General features: G+C 40.9%; 1 protein-coding gene across 1 annotated transcript; it reads left to right on the top strand.

The window, feature by feature from the left end:
• The first annotated feature begins 12,175 nt into the window (after positions 1 to 12,175).
• Positions 12,176 to 17,926, top strand: LOC117616176 (transcription factor bHLH128). Its single transcript, XM_034345414.1, has 6 exons — positions 12,176 to 12,691; positions 14,526 to 14,857; positions 15,136 to 15,267; positions 16,305 to 16,370; positions 17,197 to 17,265; positions 17,555 to 17,926. The coding sequence occupies exons 1-6, from the start codon at positions 12,259 to 12,261 to the stop codon at positions 17,606 to 17,608; spliced, it is 1,086 nt and encodes a 361-aa protein (XP_034201305.1). The 5' UTR covers positions 12,176 to 12,258; the 3' UTR covers positions 17,609 to 17,926.
• The last annotated feature ends 3,536 nt before the right edge of the window (positions 17,927 to 21,462 follow it).

Raw genomic sequence — 21,462 nt, 5'->3', positions numbered from 1 at the left:
CCTACCCCAAAAACTGACCGGAAGTGGCCGAACACGGAGGCCGAAAACTGGCGGAATTTCAAATTCGAAAATCCAATATCTACACTGAGAACCGATCAATTCGTACCCAACAGGCAGCTAGAACAGCTCGATAGGTTCAAAATTCATTCCTGGCTCGTCGGAATCGGTGGCTGGAGGAGGGAGATCGACGGCGGCGAAGATCGGACGACACCTGCCGCTTCTTCTCCATTTTCCGGCGAAATCACGGCGGATGGAGGCAGGAGTCAGCTGGGGCTGGAAGAGGACGACGCCCCGATCATTTTGGTACCGGCCCCTTCCACAGCCGTGGCCGGTGGCCGGAGTTTCGAAGAGGGGTAGAGAGGCCGACGCGGAGAGAGAGAGAGAGAGAGAGAGAGAGAGAGAGAGAGAGAGAGAGAGAGAGAAATCTGGTTTTTATAAAATTCTATTTCGAAATATTTACGATTGTGCCACTGAGTTTCTTTTGACCATAACTCTCTCGTTACAACTCCGATTCGGGCCCACTACGTGTCTATGAACTCATTTCATCGTGCTCTATGCAACGGTATCTGTAGAATTGTCAAATTCCTTTCCGGTCAAAAAGTCAACTTTTCGTTAATAAATTATTCCAAGGGCAAAATTGTCTTTCCTCATAATAAATTACTAATTAAATATGAATTTTGGGTTTGGGTCATTACAACCTACCCCCTTATAAAAATTTCGTCCTCGAAATTTACGCACTTGCCACTCGAATAGGGAAGGGGACTGCTCCCGCATCTACTACTCGGGTTACCATGTAGCCTTTTTCTCTGAAAGCTAAACACCTCCAATCCAAAATCTGAACTGGTTGCTCCCCATAAGTGAAATCAGCCTCTAATTCTACTGGTTGTTCTTCTAACATATGGGAAGGATCAGAAATATACCTTCGGAGCATGGGGATATGGAAAACATCAAGCAATCGTGATAGATCTGTAGGCAAAGTAAGCCTGTAAGCTACTGGGCCCACACGTTCTATAATCTCATTGGGTCCGATATAGCGAGGACTTAGTTTCCCCCGCTTCCCCAAATCTCACTACACCTTTCTAAGGTGATAAGTTTATAAATATCCAGTTACTACCCTCAACCTGAAGATCTTTCTTCTATTATCTGCATAACTCTTTTGTCGACCCTAGGCCACTTTGTGTCTTTCACTGATTAATCCAATATGTTTCTGTGTTCTCTACTAATCTTTCAGACACCACTAACCTATGCTCACCCACTTCATCCTCATATAAGGGTGTTCTATACTATTTCCCATACAAGGCATCAAATGGAGACAAATCAATTATAGACACTAATATAATTACATCTGCTCTTCATAGACAAACTTGGGATTTGTGTTCCCAAGCAAGATCGGTTCGTCTGACAACTGTCATTGTAGGCTACCTCCATAAGTGGTAAACTCTCATCCCACTCACCTCGAAACTGCAGTGTACAAGCCCTCAGCATACCTTCTAAAGTCTGAATCGTTCTCTCAGACTGACCATCTGTCTGGGGGTGAAAGGCAGTACTAAATCGCAACTGGGTTCCAAAAGCTTCATTTAACTTGGTCCAAAAACGGGATGTAAACCGTGGGTCTCGATCTGAAACAATGGATACTGGTACTCCATGAAGTCTCACGATCTCATCTATGAAAATCTTAGCCAGTTTGTTCAAACTATAATTGGCTCTCACCGGCAGAAAATGAGCAGACTTGGTGAGTCGATCCATAATTTCCTACACTCCATCATGCTTACTCTATGTTCAGGGAAGTTTGAACACAAAATCCATCGTAAGCCGCTCCCACTTCCATTCAGGAATCGGAAGTGGTTGCAATAGCCCTGATGGTTTCTGTCGCTCAGCTTTCCCTTGCTGACAAATTAAGCACTTTCTGACATACTCTGCTATTTCTTTCTTCATAAAAGGCCACCAGTAGTGCTCTCTCAGAGCATGATACACTTTTGTACTTCCAGGGTGCATCGCAAACACTGACTCATGTGCCTCCTCAAGAATCTCCCTTTTTAAAACTTCATCATTAGGGACATATAACCTGTTACCTACCCTTAACGCTCCATTATTTCTTACAGAACAATCAGTTATGTCGTCAACTGCAACCTCCACTCGCAGCGTGCAAATCAAAGGATCCTGGGATTGAGCTGCGAGTATTCGTTCTACTAGCACTGGTCTTACCTGGAGGGTGGCTAACAGTGCTTCCTGATTATCCGTATCTAGTCCAACTCTGAGCTTCCTCAGTTCTACCATCAATGGCAAATACCTTCCTCGAAGATAAGCTACAGATCTTGAAGATTTCCTACTGAGTGCATCTGCAACAATAATAGCTCTTCCAGGATGATGCTCGATGATAGTCATAATCTTTTATCAATTCTAACCATCTTCTTTGCCTCAAATTTAATTCCTTCTGGGTGAATAAATACTTTAAACTTTTGTGATCTGTAAAGATCTAGCATGTTTCCCCATAAAGATAATGCCGCCAAATCTTTAAGGCAAAAACTACTGCAGCAAGTTCCAAATCATGAACAGGATAATTCAGCTCATGCTTCTTCAGTTCTCTAGAAGCATAAGTGATCACTCTACCATGCTGCATCAGCACACACCCAAGTCCTTGTTGAAATGCATCACTGTAGATCACGAAGTTCCCACTAACATTCGAAAATGCTAAAACCGAAGCAGTGGTCAGCCTGGTCTTAAGTTCGATGAAACTCTCTTCACACTTATCTGACCACGCAAATTTAACTCCTTTCCTTGTCAAATAGGTGAGAGGTGCCGCTATGGTGGAGAACCCTTCCACGAAGCGACGGTAATACCCGACTAACCCCAGAAAACTCTGTATCTCAGTAACACTGGTTGGCCGTAGCCAATTTACTACTGCTTCAATCTTTTGAAGATCAACATAAATGCCCTCTGTAGAGATCACGTGCCCCAAGAAACTCACTCTGTCAAACCAAAATTAACACTTGCTGAATTTGGCATCAAGTTGTCTCCTTCTTAGAGTTCTCAACACAATGTTTAACTGCTTCATATGTGCCTTCTGGCTCTTAGAATACACCAGAATGTCATCTATGCACACAATCACGAAGCGATCTCAGTAACGCCGAAACACTCTGTTCATGAGGTCCATAAATGCAGCTGGCGCATTCGTTAACCCAAATGGCATCACCAGGAACTCATAGTGCCCATACCTCGTTCGACACGCTGTTTTAGGCACATCCTCTTCTCTAACCCATAACTGATGATATCCAGACCTCAGGTCAATTCTAGGAAATATCTTGGCACCCTTTAGCTGATTAAACAATTCATCAATGCGAGGCAATGGATATCTATTCCGCACTGTGATCTTGTTCAGCTGTCTGAAATCAATGCATAACCTCATGGTGACATCCTTCTTCTTAACAAATAACACTGGGGCACCCCAAGGAGAAAAACTAGGTCGAATGAAACCCTTATCTACCAGCTCCTGCAATTGAGTCTTTAACTCATTCAACTTCGCTGGTGCCATTCTGTACGGTGCCCGAGAAATAGGCTCCGTTCCTGGAGCGAGCTCAATAATGAACTCGATCTCCCGATGAGGAGGTAATCCAAGAAGATCCTCGGGGAAGACATCTGGAAATTACTATACGACTGGAATATCTTCCACTTTCAGCCCATTATCTCTGGTATCAATTACCTGTGCTATGTATTCTGAGCACCTTTTCCTGGGCAATCTACTGAGGCACGATGTCTGGCCAACCAATCCAACCCTAAGATGACATCTAGTCAACCATGTCGAAGGGAATTAAATATGTAATTACATCAGGTGATGCATGTGCTTCCTGTTGGGACATGTTATACATTCTGCCTGTGGCCCTGGAACGTCCACCACGTCCTCTTGGCTGACTGCTGCTTCGGCTGGCTACACTGGTCTGGGCTCCACCACTGGACAAAGCCTCCACAGACTGTGGTATATCTTGTGATCTACCCTGCATACCTGTCCCTGGAGTCGATGCAGCTGTGATCTCTCTATTCTGAAGGAACAGCGGGCAATCATTTCAAAAATGTCCAGGCTGTCCACAGTAATAGCATCCAGTAGTGCCTTACGGGCAAGGCCCAGAATGGTACCTACCACACCTGGCACATTGGGGGCGACTCCTGCCAGATCCTGACAGCAACTGTCTTCCAGTACCTCTAGCTGCACTAACCCAAGAGCGGTTTCCAGAACTGCTACTTTGGTTGGAACCTCCGCTGGAACTGAATCCAGGTTAGTAGCTTCCATAATTGCGGCCACTCGATGATCCAGAACTGTAACTGCCTCTCTTAGATGATCCCTGACTAGTACCACCTATATCAAACTTGTCACACCCCGGGACCGGCTCCGCCGTAACACGATATTGTCTGCTTTGGGCCTCCCTCACTGCCCGCACGGTTTTATTTCTGGGAGCTCACGAGCAACTTCCCAGGGTGGTCACCCATCCTGGGATTGCTCGCGGATTGCTCACTAACCGCTTCTTCGAGCCTTCCAATACCTAGTATCTCCACTAACATGCTGTCCAGATGGATGGATGTGGTCACATATAAGGCAAGGAACCCTCCTCCGCCTTGGTTGATGTGGGAACAATCCATTGAAGGGAATCCCCACGTCCCGGCGGCACCCAGAATGGTACCTACCAAATGGCACATTGGAAGGCCGACTCGATATTGTCAGGCTTTGGGCCTTCCGGTACCTCTTTTTTGTTTTTAGATGATGCTTCCGAGGTGATGGTCACCAATCTTTGGATTGGTACCTCGCTTTCTTAACCGAGTTCCTACGACTCGAAGCGATGACTCCCAAAAGGCCTCGTGCTAGATGGATGCGGATGTGCACATATAAGGCACATCACCCCCTCTCCGTTGGTTGATGTGGGATCTTACAAAACTGCTGCCTACGGAGTTCACCCCGTGGTCTGACCATCATCTGGCTGCTTTCAATCAACGAGGCAGACATCATCACATCACCAAAATTAGTCAACCGCTGACTGATCACAATATCTCGGATGGAAGCCTTTAACCCCATCGTGAAAAGTTGACACTTCTTGCTTTTATCCTCCACCAGTGGAAGATAATACTTAGACAGATGAAACTTTTTCTCGTACTCTACTACAGTCATTATCCCCTGATCCAGCTATAAAAACTCTTGCATCTTCACATTCTGGTAGGCTTGTGGATAGTACTGACTGTCAAATGTGACTCTAAATACTTGCCACGTAATGGTTGAAGGATCCCGGTACCTCCTCTTAACCAAGTCCCACCAATGTCTGGCATTTTTGATCAAGAAGAAGGTGGCCAGAGTAACCCTACTGTTCTATGGAACAGCCATGACCTCCATGATCTGCTCCATCCTTTCAATCCATTCCTCAGTTACTGCTGGGGTACCATCACCATCAAAATCCGTGGCCCCCAATCCTCTTTGCTTGATCCACATATCCCAGGGAGGGATCTCTGCCCAATCCTGGCTAAAGCCTGAGCCAGCAACTCTAAAGCCTACTGGAAGTTAGGATCTCCCTGCATAGTAGGCACAGCAGGTACGGCTTCTGACGAGCTTCTAACAATAGACTACTCTACCGGTTTAGGTGCCGGTGCAGGAACAGGAACTTCCTCCTGCCCGAGCTGGGGATCCTATCCCCTTTGTCGGGACGACTATCTAGTCCCCCTACGGACACTACCACGCCCAGAGCCCATCTGTACTGTCACGAAAAATGGATTTTCAGGAAAACTAGAATGCACAAAGTGCAAAGTCTACAGGAAATGAAACCTAATGCTCTGATACCAAGTTGACAGGACCCGATCCAAATTTCGCCTTGGAATTCGAGTCGGATCCTGTGCGTGTCCGACACTTGGCGAATGTAGGACACAAATGACCTATTTGCCCTTCTAGTGACATATTTAATTCTAAATTAGCCTTGACTTCTACCGAAAATTCGGCAGAGTCTCCCCTGTAATTTGTTCAATCCCAAAATTACACATGTCAAAACGAGCATCTATATTTATACAACCAACTGCCAGTATACTTAAATATACATTCCAACAGGTTAGTTCTCAATCTATGGCAAAATATCAGAGCAAGTACTAAGAATTTACAGAGGAGTTAATCATTTTACAAAACTAAGCTTCTATATCAAAGGAAAGGCGCGGAAGACGGAAAAATGGCCCGGTTGTGGATTCCTGTGCACGTCTACAGCCTGGAGGCGCAAAACATTCAAAAAAATGTGAGTGGACAAAATAAAGGTTCAGAAAATAGCATAAGAATATACTAACCCCCACTGTAAAAACAGTTATGTAAAACTGAATATTTAATCTGCATTTGAATCATACTAAAATCAAGGCATTCACATATTTATATACGTATATGCAACTATACTCAAGGTCACTAAAACTTTCTTAAAAGCACTGTTATCAATTTTAAACTACCACCTAGGTGTACTCCTTTAATTCCGTCAATTTTTGATAATCCGTCAATTCCCCTGGTAGGTCTCGGTGACACAAAGTCAACCCGAGCCGCAAACTGGCAGGATTCAGGGGACCGTAGTAAGCCTGATCCGCATTCCTGGCTCTCATGGTCCTGGCGTCCCCGAAACTCGTGAGGCAAATGTCAAGTGCACTGACAAAACTGAAGGCAAACTGGATGTCCGTGGACATCGTCATATCCGAATGCAAGGTATACTGAAGGCAACTTGTTTCTGTAACTGGGTACCCAAGGTGGCTTAAGAAAATATAAGGTTTCTGAAAAGTTTGATGAAAAACTGAATTTTTGATTAAATCTAGAACCCTGCTGACATTTTATCCGATATAAATCTCAATCTCTACTTTTCATATCTTTTTAGCATTTTAACTAGGCAACATATAAATAAAGATATTTAACTTCAACATAACATGCTAGGAAAACTATAATCAATAAAACTTATTCAAAATCAAATAATGAAATTTATTTGCATAAAATCATTTATAAAAGAAAAGTCCACTCACTCTTGGTCCGAGCTAGCTAGACCTCCTGAAGGTCCCTCCTGCAGGTCTGCCTGGCCCCGGGTGCCTGGTTAAACCACCATGAATATTTAATTAATAAAACTGCTCGGTATAAGTATTTAATTAAAACCCTGACCCCCGACTCCTAGAAGTGCATGCACTAGCTTTAAAATCAATCTTATGCCCACTTAAGCATTTCGGACGGTTAGAACTGTTTTAAAAGACCCGAGACTCACTCAGTGATAAACTTCCATATTGGTCAATACGGAACCTCGTGGGGTCCACAACCTCCAATTGCCAATCTGGGAGTTCCTATAGGTTCCTCACATTTACGTAATCATGTCCTGCTAGTCTGGTCTGAATTGGACGGTCGGATTGACCACGATAGTGTAATCGCAAAATTTCTAAACCCTAGCCCTAGGGTTCGCGATTTCGGAGTATCCGGGACTCCGATTCACAATCCGTTTAATCCTACATGATTCTGGGATTATCTAGAATAACATAGCGGAAATTAATTGCGATCCAACGGCTCAACCGTATTGAACCCGGAAATCGCGCAATATGGAAAATCCGTTCGAGACTCAAATGGTATCCAAATTGAGATCCGCGAGTTCCTACGTCCTCGTGACAACCTAAGGATCGCATCAAGACTCCGTGCCACTGCACTACCCTCACCCACGCGTCGCCGCACGCACCGGCCGCGCTGGGTGTCCAAAGCGATTACGCATCGCCGGAAAATCTCAAAATCACAACTCCAAACTCCTACCCTAAGTATAACACCATATTTGTAATCACTTTTGTTCTTGGATGTACCCCAAAAACTGACCGGAAGTGGCCGAACACGGAGGCCGAAAATCGGCCAAATTTTCAAATTCGAAAATCCGATATCTACACTGAGAACCCATTAATTCCTACCCAACAGGCAGCTAGAACAGCTCGAGAGGTTCAAAATCCATACCTGGCTCGACGAAAACGGTGGCCAGAGGAGGGAGATCGACGACGTTGAAGATCAGACGACACCGGCCGCTTCTTCTCCATTTTTCGTTTAAATCACGGCGGCTGGAGGCAGGAGCTGGCTGGGGCTGGAAAAGGACGACACCCCGGTCATTTTGGTACCGGCCCCGTCCACAGCCATGGCCGGTGGCCGGAGTTTCGAAGAGGGGAAGTGAGGCCGATGGAGAGGGAGAGTTCGTAGGAGAGAGAGAGAGAGAGAGAAAGAGAGAGAGAGAGAGAGAGAGAGAGAGAGAAATCTGATTTTTATAAAATTCCATTTTGAAATAATTACGATTGTGCCACTGAGTTTCTTTTGACCATAACTCTCTCGTTACAAATCCGATTTGAGCCCACTACGTGTCTATGGACTCATTTCATCGTGCTCTACGCAACGGTGTCTGTAGAATTGTCACATTCCTTTTCGGTCAAAAGTCAACTTTTGTTCATAAATTATTCCAAAGGCAAAATTGTCTTTCCTCATAATAAATTACTAATTAAATATGAATTTTGGGTTTCGGTCATTACAAAAATGGTCTGGGGTCCCAACCCTAATGGATCCTTCACAATTAAAAGTGCCTATAATATCCAGATCCAAAAGTGGCCATACCACCCTCATGCTAATTTACTTAAGCAAATGTGGAAGCTCGATATTCCTCCGAAAGTGAAGATTTTTGCCTGGATCGAAAAAGGCTACAAGTGAGAGCCAATCTATACAGATTATGCCTCATATGAGTCCTGACTGCCCTTGCTGTCAAAACCAGCTAGAGACAATTGAACACCTTTTTTATGGACTGCAACTTTGCTAATGATGTTTGGGGATGCTCTTTTGATTTACGGCCCCCTCCTTTACAGACAACTTATCTGTATTGTTGGCTATCTGCGCTAGGTTGTTCCACTCCTAAGTTTGATATAGACCTCCTTTCAAAAGCCCTCCTTATCTATTGGCAAATCTGGGAGGCTAGGAATAACATGTTGTTCCATGGTTCTAAGGCGCACCCAACTTGTTGTATCCATGCTGCTGCCACTGTGGGCTTGGGTTATTGGCAACTTAATTCTTCGGTCAAGAAGGAAAAAGATATTCCCATGGTGATTAAATGGCATCCCCCTTCCACTGGTTGGATTAAAATTAACTTTAATGGGTCTCTCATGAACTCTCAAGCTTCCATAGGCTTTGTCATCCAGAGTTGCAAGGGCCATGTTGGAGAGAATTCCATAAATGTGGTTGAAAGCATTGCTCTTCGAGATGGTCTTGTTGCTACTATTGAGAGGGGTTGGAATCAAATCGTTGTTGAAGGTGATTCTAAACTCGTCATTGATAGTATCCTTAAAAAAGCAAGTCCCCCTTGGAGCATCCAACAAATTATTCAGGATATTTGGTCCCTCTTTTCTTTTGTCGCCGCTATCCGGTTCCAACATGTGTTTAGGGAGGCAAATTTCACGGTTGATGCGATAGCTAAATTGGGCCATGGGCTTTCAGCGCAAGTTTGTTGAGAGCTTGGTCTTCCGTTATCAATTTGTTCCCCCTTTTATTTCGACCTCGTTGAGCATTCTTGCTCTAGGGGCTTTGTTTCGTAATTCCCTTTCCGTGTTAAAAAAAAACACATGTAGATTTGTTTTGGATAAAATCAGGAGAAATTGAGAATAGCGATTCGAAGATAGAGTTAGAAGACAGAAAGGGATTATAAGAAGAAGTAGAAGAAACCATGTTTGATGTATCTCCCCAAACATTTTTCTTTGTTTTTCCTTTTTACTATATGTGTTAATTTATTAGTCATTGGATCGGTAAAAGAGTGATGTGTCAAGCTACAATGAAAATCTAAGCTGTGTGATGACATGATGACATCCACCACCTCATTGAAAGTTTAATTTCAAAAACCTCCTTCGACGGGCTTCAGCTAGAAGCCACGCAGGCTAAAAAAATGCAATAGTTGACAGAAAAAAAAAAAAAAAAAGCCGAGTCAAAATAAAACGACGACACAAAATGTTATAGGATGCAAAAATAAAATAAGCACCATAATTGAGGAGTAAAACGTATTTTAACAGACAAGAAAAGCCGAAAATCAAGATAACATTTATAAGAACATCTCTAATAGAGAGATCAAATTCGGGAATCTAAAGGCACATTTACATCTGGAAATGCATTTTTTGTAGATGTAAATATTTTTCTTTTTAATTTTGTAGGTCGGCCCTTGGTTTTGTAAAGTAACAAAGCTTTGTCAGGGAAGAGTAGAGAAGTGTAGCACTGGTGGGTCAATGTGGGATTTTTATTTTAACGTGGATGACCAGTTTTGACTTATTTAGACACATACATTGAATCCCTTGAGCAAATGGTCGACTCACCTTTGAAGAACAGTCCAACAATTATTAAGATTGATAGTGATTTTCCCTTCATCTTAACCCTTACTTCCTATTTGTCCAATGTTTGACTGCCACGTCGGCACCCACAGTACAATATAGCATTGTATTTGAGCACTGATAAATTTGGTCACCTACTTTGGTCACTGGCCAATCAGATGAATCGAATTTCACGGGTGGAAGTAGTGGCCCTGCACGTGCATGGTTTAATTCGTACACGAATATTTTAATTTATTATTGTATAAAAATGAGTTGTCTTTTGCCTTGATAATGGCATTAATTGAACCACAGAGCATACACTTTGTGTTAATTAATTGCCTTTCCCAGGTCCTGCAGGAGTTCCTAGCCAATCAGAACTTGTCTTTGTGTAAACTCAGACGAATAGAAACACAGTACTTTCCTAACATTTTCAATAGGCTTAATTATTTTGGTGCTCTTGAAAATATGATCGAATCTCATATTATTCTAGGCAAGTTAAACCCATTTTAGCTCCTTGAACTATATTTTTTGTCCCACGTTGTCACATATTGTGAAGTCTGTTAAATATGCTGGTGTGGGATAAAGAAAATTCATTGTTTTAGTGAACTGTCTACCACTTAAGTTTCGTATGTGAAAAAACAAAATTTTATTAAAAAAAATAAATTTAGGTATTATTAAATAAATGATCTTTTTTTATTTTTTTTTAAAAATCAATCTATTTCCCTTTTTCTCTCTCTATGCCACTTCATCTATCTCATTTCGCGTTATTGACGAACTTAATGGTGGCGAGTAAAGTGAGGTGGAAAACATATGAGAATTAATCATACATTCAGGGGCACCAAAGCAATTGAGCCTATATGCATAGGTTTATTTATTTATTAAACAAAAAACCAAAGGGAAACAATTGTACTATCTATGGGTCAATCCTTGCATTCGCATAGAGATCATTGGGTTTATGATACAACGCTCCATGTTGTATTAAACTAACCTCAGTGGCCTCACGTGTGGAGATTGAGTTGACCAAGATCGTGGTAATAGTTTGTGCTCCAAGATGATTAACAACTGTGATCAGAGTTGTACCATCTAGTGGAGACGAAGAGCGGAAAGTAAGTCTATTGTAGTAGCAAGGGCACAAAGACAATACTATCTTCTAGTATGTGTTTCTAGGAAGTTGAGTTTGGGTTTGTGCTAGAAAATCGGCTTTACACGAGCCAAATTGCTTCTAAATGCTTGATGAAAACTTTTTTTGAACAAATGTACCCAATACTCATTTAATTATTTTTCCTTGGTATTTGAATCCTTTTTCTCTTTGAATATCTCTTAATTGAGTAGTCCGTGTGACTTCAAATGAAAACTGCAAATGCAAACCGAAGCTAGAAAGAGCTAAGGGTGGGTATGGTCTAGATGAGATCGGTTTCACTACAAAATCGTGGCTGAACCAATTAGCTTAAAATCAATATAAATAAATAAATAAACAAGTAGACAGTTCGGTTCGGTTTAAGTCGATTTACAAAAGCTCAAAATCAAACTAAATCAAACCATACACAGTATGATTCAATTTTAAACTATTTGACTTTTTTTTGGTCAAAACCAAACTAAACTAGTAATTACAATTTAGATTGACCAGTTTTATTGATTCGGCTGGATTGATGCCCAACCCTAAAAAGAGCTAAGAAGGGAAAAAGGAAAAAAAAAAAAAAGGTTGGCGCAAGGGTACTAAAATTCACCACTCTGATTAAAATGGTGACGTTAAAATACTCCCGTCACCCGCAGGTGAGTTAAGTACTCCTCTTAGAACTTCCCCCAACAAGCCTCCTTCCTCAAAGCCCCTCCTTTCTCAAATAAACTAACTTCCCTTTTCTCCCTCTCACTCTAAAAACTCAAAACACCAGAAGCTGAGTTCAGAGCTACTTCATACAACAAATGTATCCCTCAACCTCATCCTCCTCATCCCAAAATCCCATGGGCCCAGGCCCAAGTGCAACCGGGCTGACCCGATACGGCTCCGCCCCGGGCTCCCTCCTAACCTCGGCCGTCGATTCCGTCATCGGCGCCGTCGCAGACCGCGAATTCTCAGCCCTCCGATCGCAGCCCCACCTCGGCCACTACTTCTCTGGCGACGGCCACGGCGACGACTCCTCCCTCACCAGCTCCGAGTCAACCTTCAAAGTCAACTCATCCAACGGCGGCACGGACGCAACCAAGCCATTGATCCGATCGTACGGCCTGAATGAGATGGCGAACGCGATTGGATCTCCTACTTCTTCTTCTTCTTGCTCTTCGCCGTCAGCCCTGGTTCGCCAGAGAAGCTCTCCAGCTGGCTTCCTCAGCCATCTCACCGCTCCTGATAACAATGGTACGCCGCCCTTTCGCTTCTTTTTTTCTTCTACTTTTGTTTGTTAAATCACGGTTTTGTCCTTAGTGGGTGGAGTTGTTGTGTGTTTGTGCATCGGGGGTAGTTTTGGAATTTTAACTGGGTCGATGGGAATGGACGTGGACTATGAAATGAATTGACTCAAATGGCCGTTGAAGTTCGTTTATATTACGAAAATAGCATTCCTTAATCGTTATCCAATAATATAATATTCGTAAATCAACCAATGAAAAAGAAGGATTTTTGGTTTATTTATTCACCTGGCCAAAAACCAACCCACCAATCACGTGTAAGCGTGGTCTGCTTAGGTGTCTTTTTCATTACTTTATTTATATCTCTAATTTTATTTTATTTTTAAAAAATTATAATTTTGCGATAGGTCACGTTGAAGGATGATGACGTTTGTGGAATTGTTATGTGTTATTTATTTATCTGTTGTTGAAATGTGATTATAATTATGTTTGGAAAATTTATAATGAAGACGTGGGGAGAAGTGGGTTTGCTTAGATGAACCGTGTATACATTCTAGTCACCATCTTATATTGAAGAAATGGTTTTAATCGCAAGTGGTCCGTGAACGTTTTAGAAGTTCTCATTTTAGTTTTCAAATTCTCAAATTAATTAAGGTGGTCTTTCATCTTTTGATCGACACATTCATTCGGTCTCCAGTGTCACATTCCGATACATCTTTTTATTAAAATTGGTCATGTGTCATCAGGTACCAATTTTAAAGGTGTATTTTTGTCAAAATATAGCTCCTCCACCTAGGACCAGGGATATATCAATGAGCTATACTTTAGTAAATTAGCTTTTAATTGTTTTGGCTACCATATATTACCTACTTAGTAAATGATTTCTCAAGTTCGAATTTAGAGAAAATGTAAAAAAAAATTTCAAATCATATTACCTATCCAACTTCTAAAATAAAAATACCCTTAAGAGAGAGAAAGGGTCCTCATCATTAAACAGTACTATTTTTATATTATTATTATTAATTTTTTATAGCATTTTAAAAATGTTAATACTTTATTCCTAGGTAACTACTAGTCTTAGGGGTGTAAATGAGCAGAGCCCAGTTTAGTACCAAGGTTCTCAAGGTCGGCTCGGGTATATTACTCGAGCTCAAGGGTCAAGCTCGAACAAATCTCATAAACGTATGCTCAAGCTTGGTTCGAATGGTTTTCTCAAACTCAATCTCGACTCGCTTCGACTTGTCTAGGCTCGTTAGCGGCAAATACAAACAAATATAATAATCTAAACATAACGAAGAAAAGATGGATGATATTAATAGTGAATGAGTACATGCACAACTCAAAATAATAAATCTAGTAGCTTGCGAAGGATGTAAACTTGGCGAGTTTGAATCGTTTGGAATTAACTAAATCAAAATAATATTTAGACATAACTTTTTATGACATCTTTTATTTTAATTATAAGATTCAAATGTCTAACCTTTATGAGCTAAGCTTTAATGAACAAGCCGAGCTTGAACCGAACTCGAGCTATCTCATAAAAAGAATGAGCTACTCACAAGCATTATGAACCGATATACCAAAGCTCAAGCTCAGCTCATTCTTTTAACGACGTCAATATCTTGTTTGATGTCAGCTTGTTTTTTCGACAAACCGGCCTCAAACGAAAGTGCTTCATAACCTTTTGAATTCTCCATTAAACTGTATTCATGCTATTCTAGAATCTAACATGTTGTTGATATTACTTGAACAAATGACATGGTTAGCCTCTTCATGGTCACGATTAGGATGATTATGATCAAATGTGTTTAAAGATCATATTTCATTTTTGACAATGTGAATAGGAGGATTTTCTGTTACAAGGGGAGCTGGAATCTATAGCTCACAAGGTGGCACTAATGGCGGCCATGGACATGGAGTAACGAGGTTAAAGTCTCAGTTGAGCTTCACTGGGCAAGATTCTCTTTCTCAAATATCTGAAGTAAGTGAAAATGCCATGGAAGGTGTTAGCTCCAACAATGGCCACCATAGGGCCATGCATTCTTATCCCACTACTAGCTTTGGGATGGAATCCTGGGATAATACCAATTCTATTGTCTTTTCGGCTCCACCAAACAAACGAGCTAAAAATATGGATGGTGACTTATTTAACTGCCTCAATGCTTTAGAATCTCAGGTACTTCAATTTAAGTAATTGTTTTAGGTCCTTTAGATCTGCATCAATTATTAGTCTAATGAACCAACTTGCCCTTCCAATTTTTTTTTATAATAACTCAAAAGTGCATTATACGTATCAAACCAAAGAGAGGAAAATGGTAAAATTGAAGGGGCTTACATTATATAAGCATCATTAACTCATTAGACATGGAGGATTACTCACTTTAATTTCAAGTGTCTGGATTATGGAGAGTAGCAATTTTTATGTTTAATAATTTGTTTCGTTGTCCATTTCAGTTTAGCCTTCCCCAGACATCTTTAGAAATGGCTACAGTAGAGAAGCTACTGCACATCCCTGAGGATTCTGTTCCTTGCAAAATTCGGGCAAAACGTGGCTGCGCAACTCATCCCAGAAGCATAGCGGAGAGGGTTAGTAAACATTGAAGAGATATTATAATTATTCACATCATGCCTAACTACAAGATATTTTACTGAGTTTTATTCCCTCGTTGTTTTGGGGCCTTGAGTGGTAAGAAATATGAAATTATTGTTATCAATTCTGCTTTAATACATTTGTACATTACAATTCCTAATAAGTGAGGTGTCCTCTGGGAACTGATGCTCGTAGTTAAGAGAAAAATAACCACTTGCTCGAAATATTAAAGTTTCAGACACAGTGAATAATGTTAAAGGGCTGAATGTGATGGTTGGTCTTCCACTTAAAATTAATTGTTCAGAGATGGAATAAGAGCCAAGAACCATTTCTCTTTTGTACTTTTGGTAATGTTTTCCCTTTAGCCAAGCGCAGTTCAGGTTCTTTACTAGTGTGAGTCAGAATTAGGATAAAGTTAGGACAGAATAGTGTTTATTCGTGTCACAGTATTGCCAAGGTGTTGTACCTTTGAGTCATCAGTGATAACGGGATTCATTCAAATAATAGGATATTGGAAAACTGAGTAAGATAATAGATAGAACAGGTTCCTACGAACATTAATTGACTAATCGACAGTTGACGGAATGCCCATGGAACAGTGTGTTGACATGATCCATCTTCAGATCAATTTCTCATTGTATTGATTTAAACTGAAAAACCATGTTAAGTACTACTTATACAAATTATATGGTACAAATAAGTCATTCTTTTTCCTTGTTTGTTTCCATTAGGAGAGAGAGGAGTGGGGGTTAAATGAGAGGTTGAAAAGAAATTGTAAATGAAGGAAGCAATCAGTATAGACATCTAATAGTTGAAGCCATCCATATATGCTACTGGGGAACTAGTTCATAAGTTTCAATGTTTTACCCTAAGCCTCAGCTAAAGACTTCGATAGTGACTATTTTGTCTTGTAGATAAACATGTCATATCTCACAACTTGTAGAGAAATGACGGCTTGAAATTGTTTGTTTGTATCTAGTTTATGTTTATTTAATATGTCCTTCTGACTTGTATCGTTTGTTTATATGTACAGGAGAGAAGAACTAGAATAAGCGGGAAGTTGAAGAAACTACAAGACCTTGTTCCAAACATGGATAAGGTGATAACCGATGGCTCTTATAAATATGGATTGGTGAAGGTTACTGGAAACATATATTTGGTCTTGACATATAATTTCCGTAAATGACATTATTCTGCATTTTCACTTTATTCAAAAGCATTTTTAATTTTATGTATTTTTTCCGGATAAAAATTATATAGATGCATTAGAAGAAAAAAAAACCTATCTGTATACAAAGTCTCTTAAGGTAGCATCCACTGTAAGGTTACATCAACCCTAACATCCTATTCATTGATTACTTAAAAAACTATTGATCTTTCCTAAACACTAGAAAACTCACCGTCACATGACTACTTACAGAAAACACTAGGAACATAACTACCATCTACAAAACCTAATAGAATATAACTTGAACAGAACAAATAAAAGATAATCAAACTAAACCCCAAGTAAACTAGAACCCACACCGAGTTGGCTAGCGCGCCCCCTAGGCTTGGAATCTGCTCCTGCATCAAAGTTAGAAGTAGCAAAAGTGTAAATTATTAAGTTTTTAATGTGCTTCCAGTAGATTTATAGTTTGTACAAGATGATCGAAAATGAAAATAACATATGACATATACTTTAATCCTCGGATATCTTTCGGTTGCTATGTGAGCAACAATTTTGCTTTAACATTTAAATGGACGAGTAACTCTGTTATTCAATTTTATTTGGCAAGGAGAGAGCCCATGCATGTTAGTAGTATGTTCTAGCTTGAGTGTTCAAATGGAGAAAACTGTGCTGAGCATTTACTGAAACTTTATGATGCCCGATTATGAAACATATCTCTCAATACTAATAAACTTTTATCCCTATATCATTGCAGCAAACAAGCTATGCGGACATGTTGGACTTGGCTGTACAACATATCAAAGGCCTTCAAAATCAAGTCGAGGTTTGTGAATTGTTAACTCAAAAAGTTTGCCAATCCAACAATTCCTACTTGAATATTTTGCCCTAATGTTATAAATAATATTATGTCTTCATCAGAATCTCTATATTTTAGAACCTTGATATTGGTCGATCTTAACACTAGGGTCCCTCCAAAAAAGTAATGTTAGCTGCAATCATTGTTTTCTTTTTCTTTGACAAAGTAACATTGCCTTTGTCAAAAATTTAGTAGAAAAGATGAATGAAAGACGATTTCTTGTTTAACATTTATTTTAATTTCCCCCCTCTCACAGGATCTTCACAAGGATCTTGATAATTGCACTTGTGGCTGCAAACCAAACACATAATGTTCCCCAAGCTTGTAAGCAATTGCAGAGGTCCTAAGTTAAAAGGGGACAAGAAGGGGGCGGCAGCAACTGAAGCTAGACTATTTTTGTTGCATGACCAGCAGGTTAGACTTCATATTTTTGAAGTAGAAAAGTAGATTCAAACATCTGGGACAGAAATTGTCCTTTGCATATTTTGTAGTGATTCCAATCTCCACGTGATTTTGAAGAAAAATTGTATATATATTGAAGCAACCGTAGTTTCGTACCTCATCAGAGAAATTGACTTTGTTACTTTCACTGAATGAATATTATGTATTTTACAGTTCATTTTCTCCATGTTTTTTCTTGATTTTCAATTTCCTAGTTTTGAGTTCTAAATGGGATGCTGATATTTACATTTAATAATGGTTGTTCTATGATTTTTTTTCATCTTCTAGTATAGTAAGAATATCATTTCCATAACGTGAACAAACACTAGTGTTGTACATTGCAAATTATTTCGAGCGACCTAGGGAAACAGTAGTATAGTAAGACTTATAGTTTTTCTTGCCTCCAATCCGGGCATGTGTTTATCTCTCGTATTACGTACAAGTCATGTGGTAAGCATACATTTGTAGTCTACATTCATAACTAATCTTATTTAAATCTTCAATTTCTGTCACTTTTGTGTGGCGGGGTATCTATTTGCTAGTTTTTGCTCTCCATAAGCCACCTCATTAAATTTACTCTAAATTTAATCGAATAGTTTAAAGTTGACACATCATTCTTAAAACAAAAGCCCTAAAAGTAAAGTTGGGCATTTGAAGTCATAACCCGAGCAAAAAAGCTCCCCTCTCTTTTCTTCTCTTCCTCTGGTGCGAAGCCATTGCCACAACAACCTTTGTTCTTGCCAAACTAAATCAACCTACCCAGTTTCTAGGTGAACTGACCGTTGTCGGTTATAAACCTCGTCGGCTCAGCGTCAGTCTTTGAAAAGTGCAAAACTGACGAGGCTGGTTTGGCCTTCTCGGCGCAGGTTGGTTTGGTTGCCCAACCTAGAAACCTACCTAAAAGCATCACATTAATGGTTTTTGTTTTTGTTTTTGATACAACCACCTTCCCAGCTCGTTGATCAATATAAGTTAAGAGAAGCAATTGAGGCTATGAAACGCAACATAACAGTTTAACATATCAAATACATAATGGCAGTCCAACATAAAAACCAACAATGTAGCATATGAGAAAATACGCAACTTTGAACCATCTCTAGTCTACTTGACTCAAAATCCCACTCAAACGAGAAGAGCTATGCTTCTTTCCAAGTTAAAGGCTTACCCCACTCAAAAGAGAAGAGCTATCCTTCTTTCCAAGTTCAAGGCTTAGCCCTTGTCCATGGGATTGGCACCAAAAAGAAAAAAGAAAAAAAGAAACTTATGAAATCACAGTGAAGACTTCAAGTAAAACCACAGATTGGATCAAGATCGAAGCATAAGGTCTTATTAGTATTAGCAAGCCTTGCCAATAAAATGAGAAGGAAATTAAAGTAGCCAAAGGTGAGAATGTCTTCCAAGGACCAACAAGAGAGGGTTATTGCAGCACTCGTTTACCCTTTGTATCGTATGATTAGTGTGGGAGCAAATTTTCCCACGAGAATATTCGGTTCGAAAGATTCTCCTTTCTTCTTTGCCGCCTCTTTCTCCCTGCAAAATAGAACAAATAAGAGGACCACACTCGGGAGGTGTTGGCCAAAGGCCCTCCAATGCCTAAATTAGTTCAATTGAATTGTATAGAAAACAATAGCTAATAGGGTACGGAGATATGTTTATGGTGTAAACCAGGCGGCCGGAGCCTAATGTAAAAGAGAGATAGAAAAGAGGTGGCTAGGGTTTGAGAGGAATTTTCTGCAGAGTTTCAGTAGAGATTTTTAGACGTACCTCAACCTTATGTGTGGCCATCTTTTTATAATGGTCTTGGAGGCTAGGGTTTCAGAAGAATAATTCCGTAGATGGAAGGGAATTATTCCTCCCCTATTTGGATTTGATTTGATTAATTAGGAATTTGATTTACCCTAGGTATCAAATCAAATCCTATTTTAATTAGGTAACTCCTCATTTAGTTGGGAATTGTGGCAGGAATCAAATCAATTCTCAACCTAATTAGGTAACGTCCAATTTAATTGGGTAACTCCCAATTAAACTGAGTAACTCCCAACTAGGTAGATTAATTCCCAGTCAAATAATCCATGAATGGAAGGAATTATTTGACCTAGGGTCTGATTTAATTACGTTACCAGAGTGGTTGCCACACTCGCCGTCGTAAATTTTGCAGAGAACCTCAAGTGTTTGAGGGTACTTTATGCTGGTGAGATGAGGGCCGGAGTATGATTTGCGGATAAGCTTGTTACCGTGCATGTAGTATCTCGCGGCCTTCTACTGGACCTTTCTAGCTTCAAACTTGTCCGTTGGTAGGTTTCCATTCATCAAATAGTCGATGATGGGATCTTGCCAACTGGGGTCCTCGTTAATCTGTATGGTATCGATCGGCTCTATTTCTTCAATGCTTGGTCTGTCATGGTGTTCGACTGGGATGGAGCGTATGAATTGAGTATCCAGCGCTAACTTTAGGCTTGCCAGTGCGTCTGCATGCTCGTTCTCTGCCCGGGCACTTGTTGGATGGTGAAGGCGGGAAATGCCTTTAACAGCTCTTGGACTCTGTCACCTGAGGCTTGATTCGTGATCAACTGTGAGTCTGAGTAGATGGCTAGCTATTTGATTGCGAGCTCATTTGCCAAGCGTAGGCCGGCGAGCAATGCCTCGTATTCTGCCTCGTTGTTCGAGGCTTGGAAGCCAAGCGTAATAGCTTGCTCCAATAGGGTTCCATATGGGGTGGTGATGATGACTCAGCTCCAGCTCCTTTTTGGTTCAACGCTCCGTCTCCGCTCAACTGCCACATGTCTCTGGGTTGGCTAGGTTCTGCCGAGGTCCCGTCTGCTTTTGAACTTTCCTTCTTTTGGTTGACCAACTTCTCTTTTTCGGCTGATGGGGTGAATTCTGCTACGAAACCTGGGCTTTTATTACAGTTTTTGGCCGGTAGAGGAGGTCAGATTGGCTTAGCTCTATAGCCCACTTCATGAGTCGCTGAAAGCATCAGGGCTGTGAAGGATTGATCTCAAAGGAAAGTCGGTCATGACGATGACTCGATGAGCTTGGTAGTAGGGTCGCAGCTTTCTCGCAGAAACTGCAAGAGCCAAAATAAGATTTTCCAATTTCGGGTAGCCAGTCTCTGCATCGAGGAGAGCTTTTGAAGTGTAGGATACCGGATGTTGGGCCTCCAGCTCTTCTCGGATGAGAGCTGAATTGACAGCTGAGTTGGACATTGTCAGGTATACGAACAAGTCCTCGCCAGGGACTGACTTTGAGAGTAGGGGAGGTAAGGTGAGTAAGTCTTCAGATTCTGGAAAGCTACTTTGCACTCATCATCCCATTTGTCTCTGTCCTTTCTTCAAAGCTTTGAAGAATGGTATGCACTTGTCGGTTGATCTCGAGAGAAATCGGTTGAGGGCCGCTGCTCTGCCCCTCAGACTTTGTATCTCTTTCACCGTGGAGGGCAGCTTCATCTCGAGAATGACTTTGATTTGACGTGGGTGTGCCTCGATACCTCACTGTATGACTAGGTATCCAAGAATCGGTCGGAGGATACACCAAACATGTATTTACTTGGATTCAACTTTATGCGATACTGGCAAAGCCAGCTGAATGCCTCGGCAAGATTTCCGATGTGATCTGCACGTTTTGGGGCTTTGACCAGCATGTCATCCACGTAGACCTCCATAGTTTTGCCGATATGCTCCTTGAAGATTTTATTCACGAGCCTTTGATAGGTTGCTCCGGCGT

The sequence above is a fragment of the Prunus dulcis genome, chromosome 1, assembly GCF_902201215.1.
Source record: "Prunus dulcis chromosome 1, ALMONDv2, whole genome shotgun sequence".
Lineage (NCBI taxonomy): Eukaryota > Viridiplantae > Streptophyta > Magnoliopsida > Rosales > Rosaceae > Prunus > Prunus dulcis.
Note: the sequence above shows the minus strand (reverse complement) of the source record. Positions and strands in the feature narration are given on the sequence as shown.

Bases quoted from the DNA above. Each gene is read 5' to 3' on its own strand.
- LOC117616176 (XM_034345414.1), top strand. From the start codon at position 12,259: ATGTATCCCTCAACCTCATCCTCCTCATCCCAAAATCCCATGGGCCCA. The intron at 12,692-14,525 runs GTACGCCGCCCT...CAATGTGAATAG, and splicing joins CACCGCTCCTGATAACAATG to GAGGATTTTCTGTTACAAGG. The intron at 17,266-17,554 runs GTTTGTGAATTG...CCCCTCTCACAG, and splicing joins GCCTTCAAAATCAAGTCGAG to GATCTTCACAAGGATCTTGA.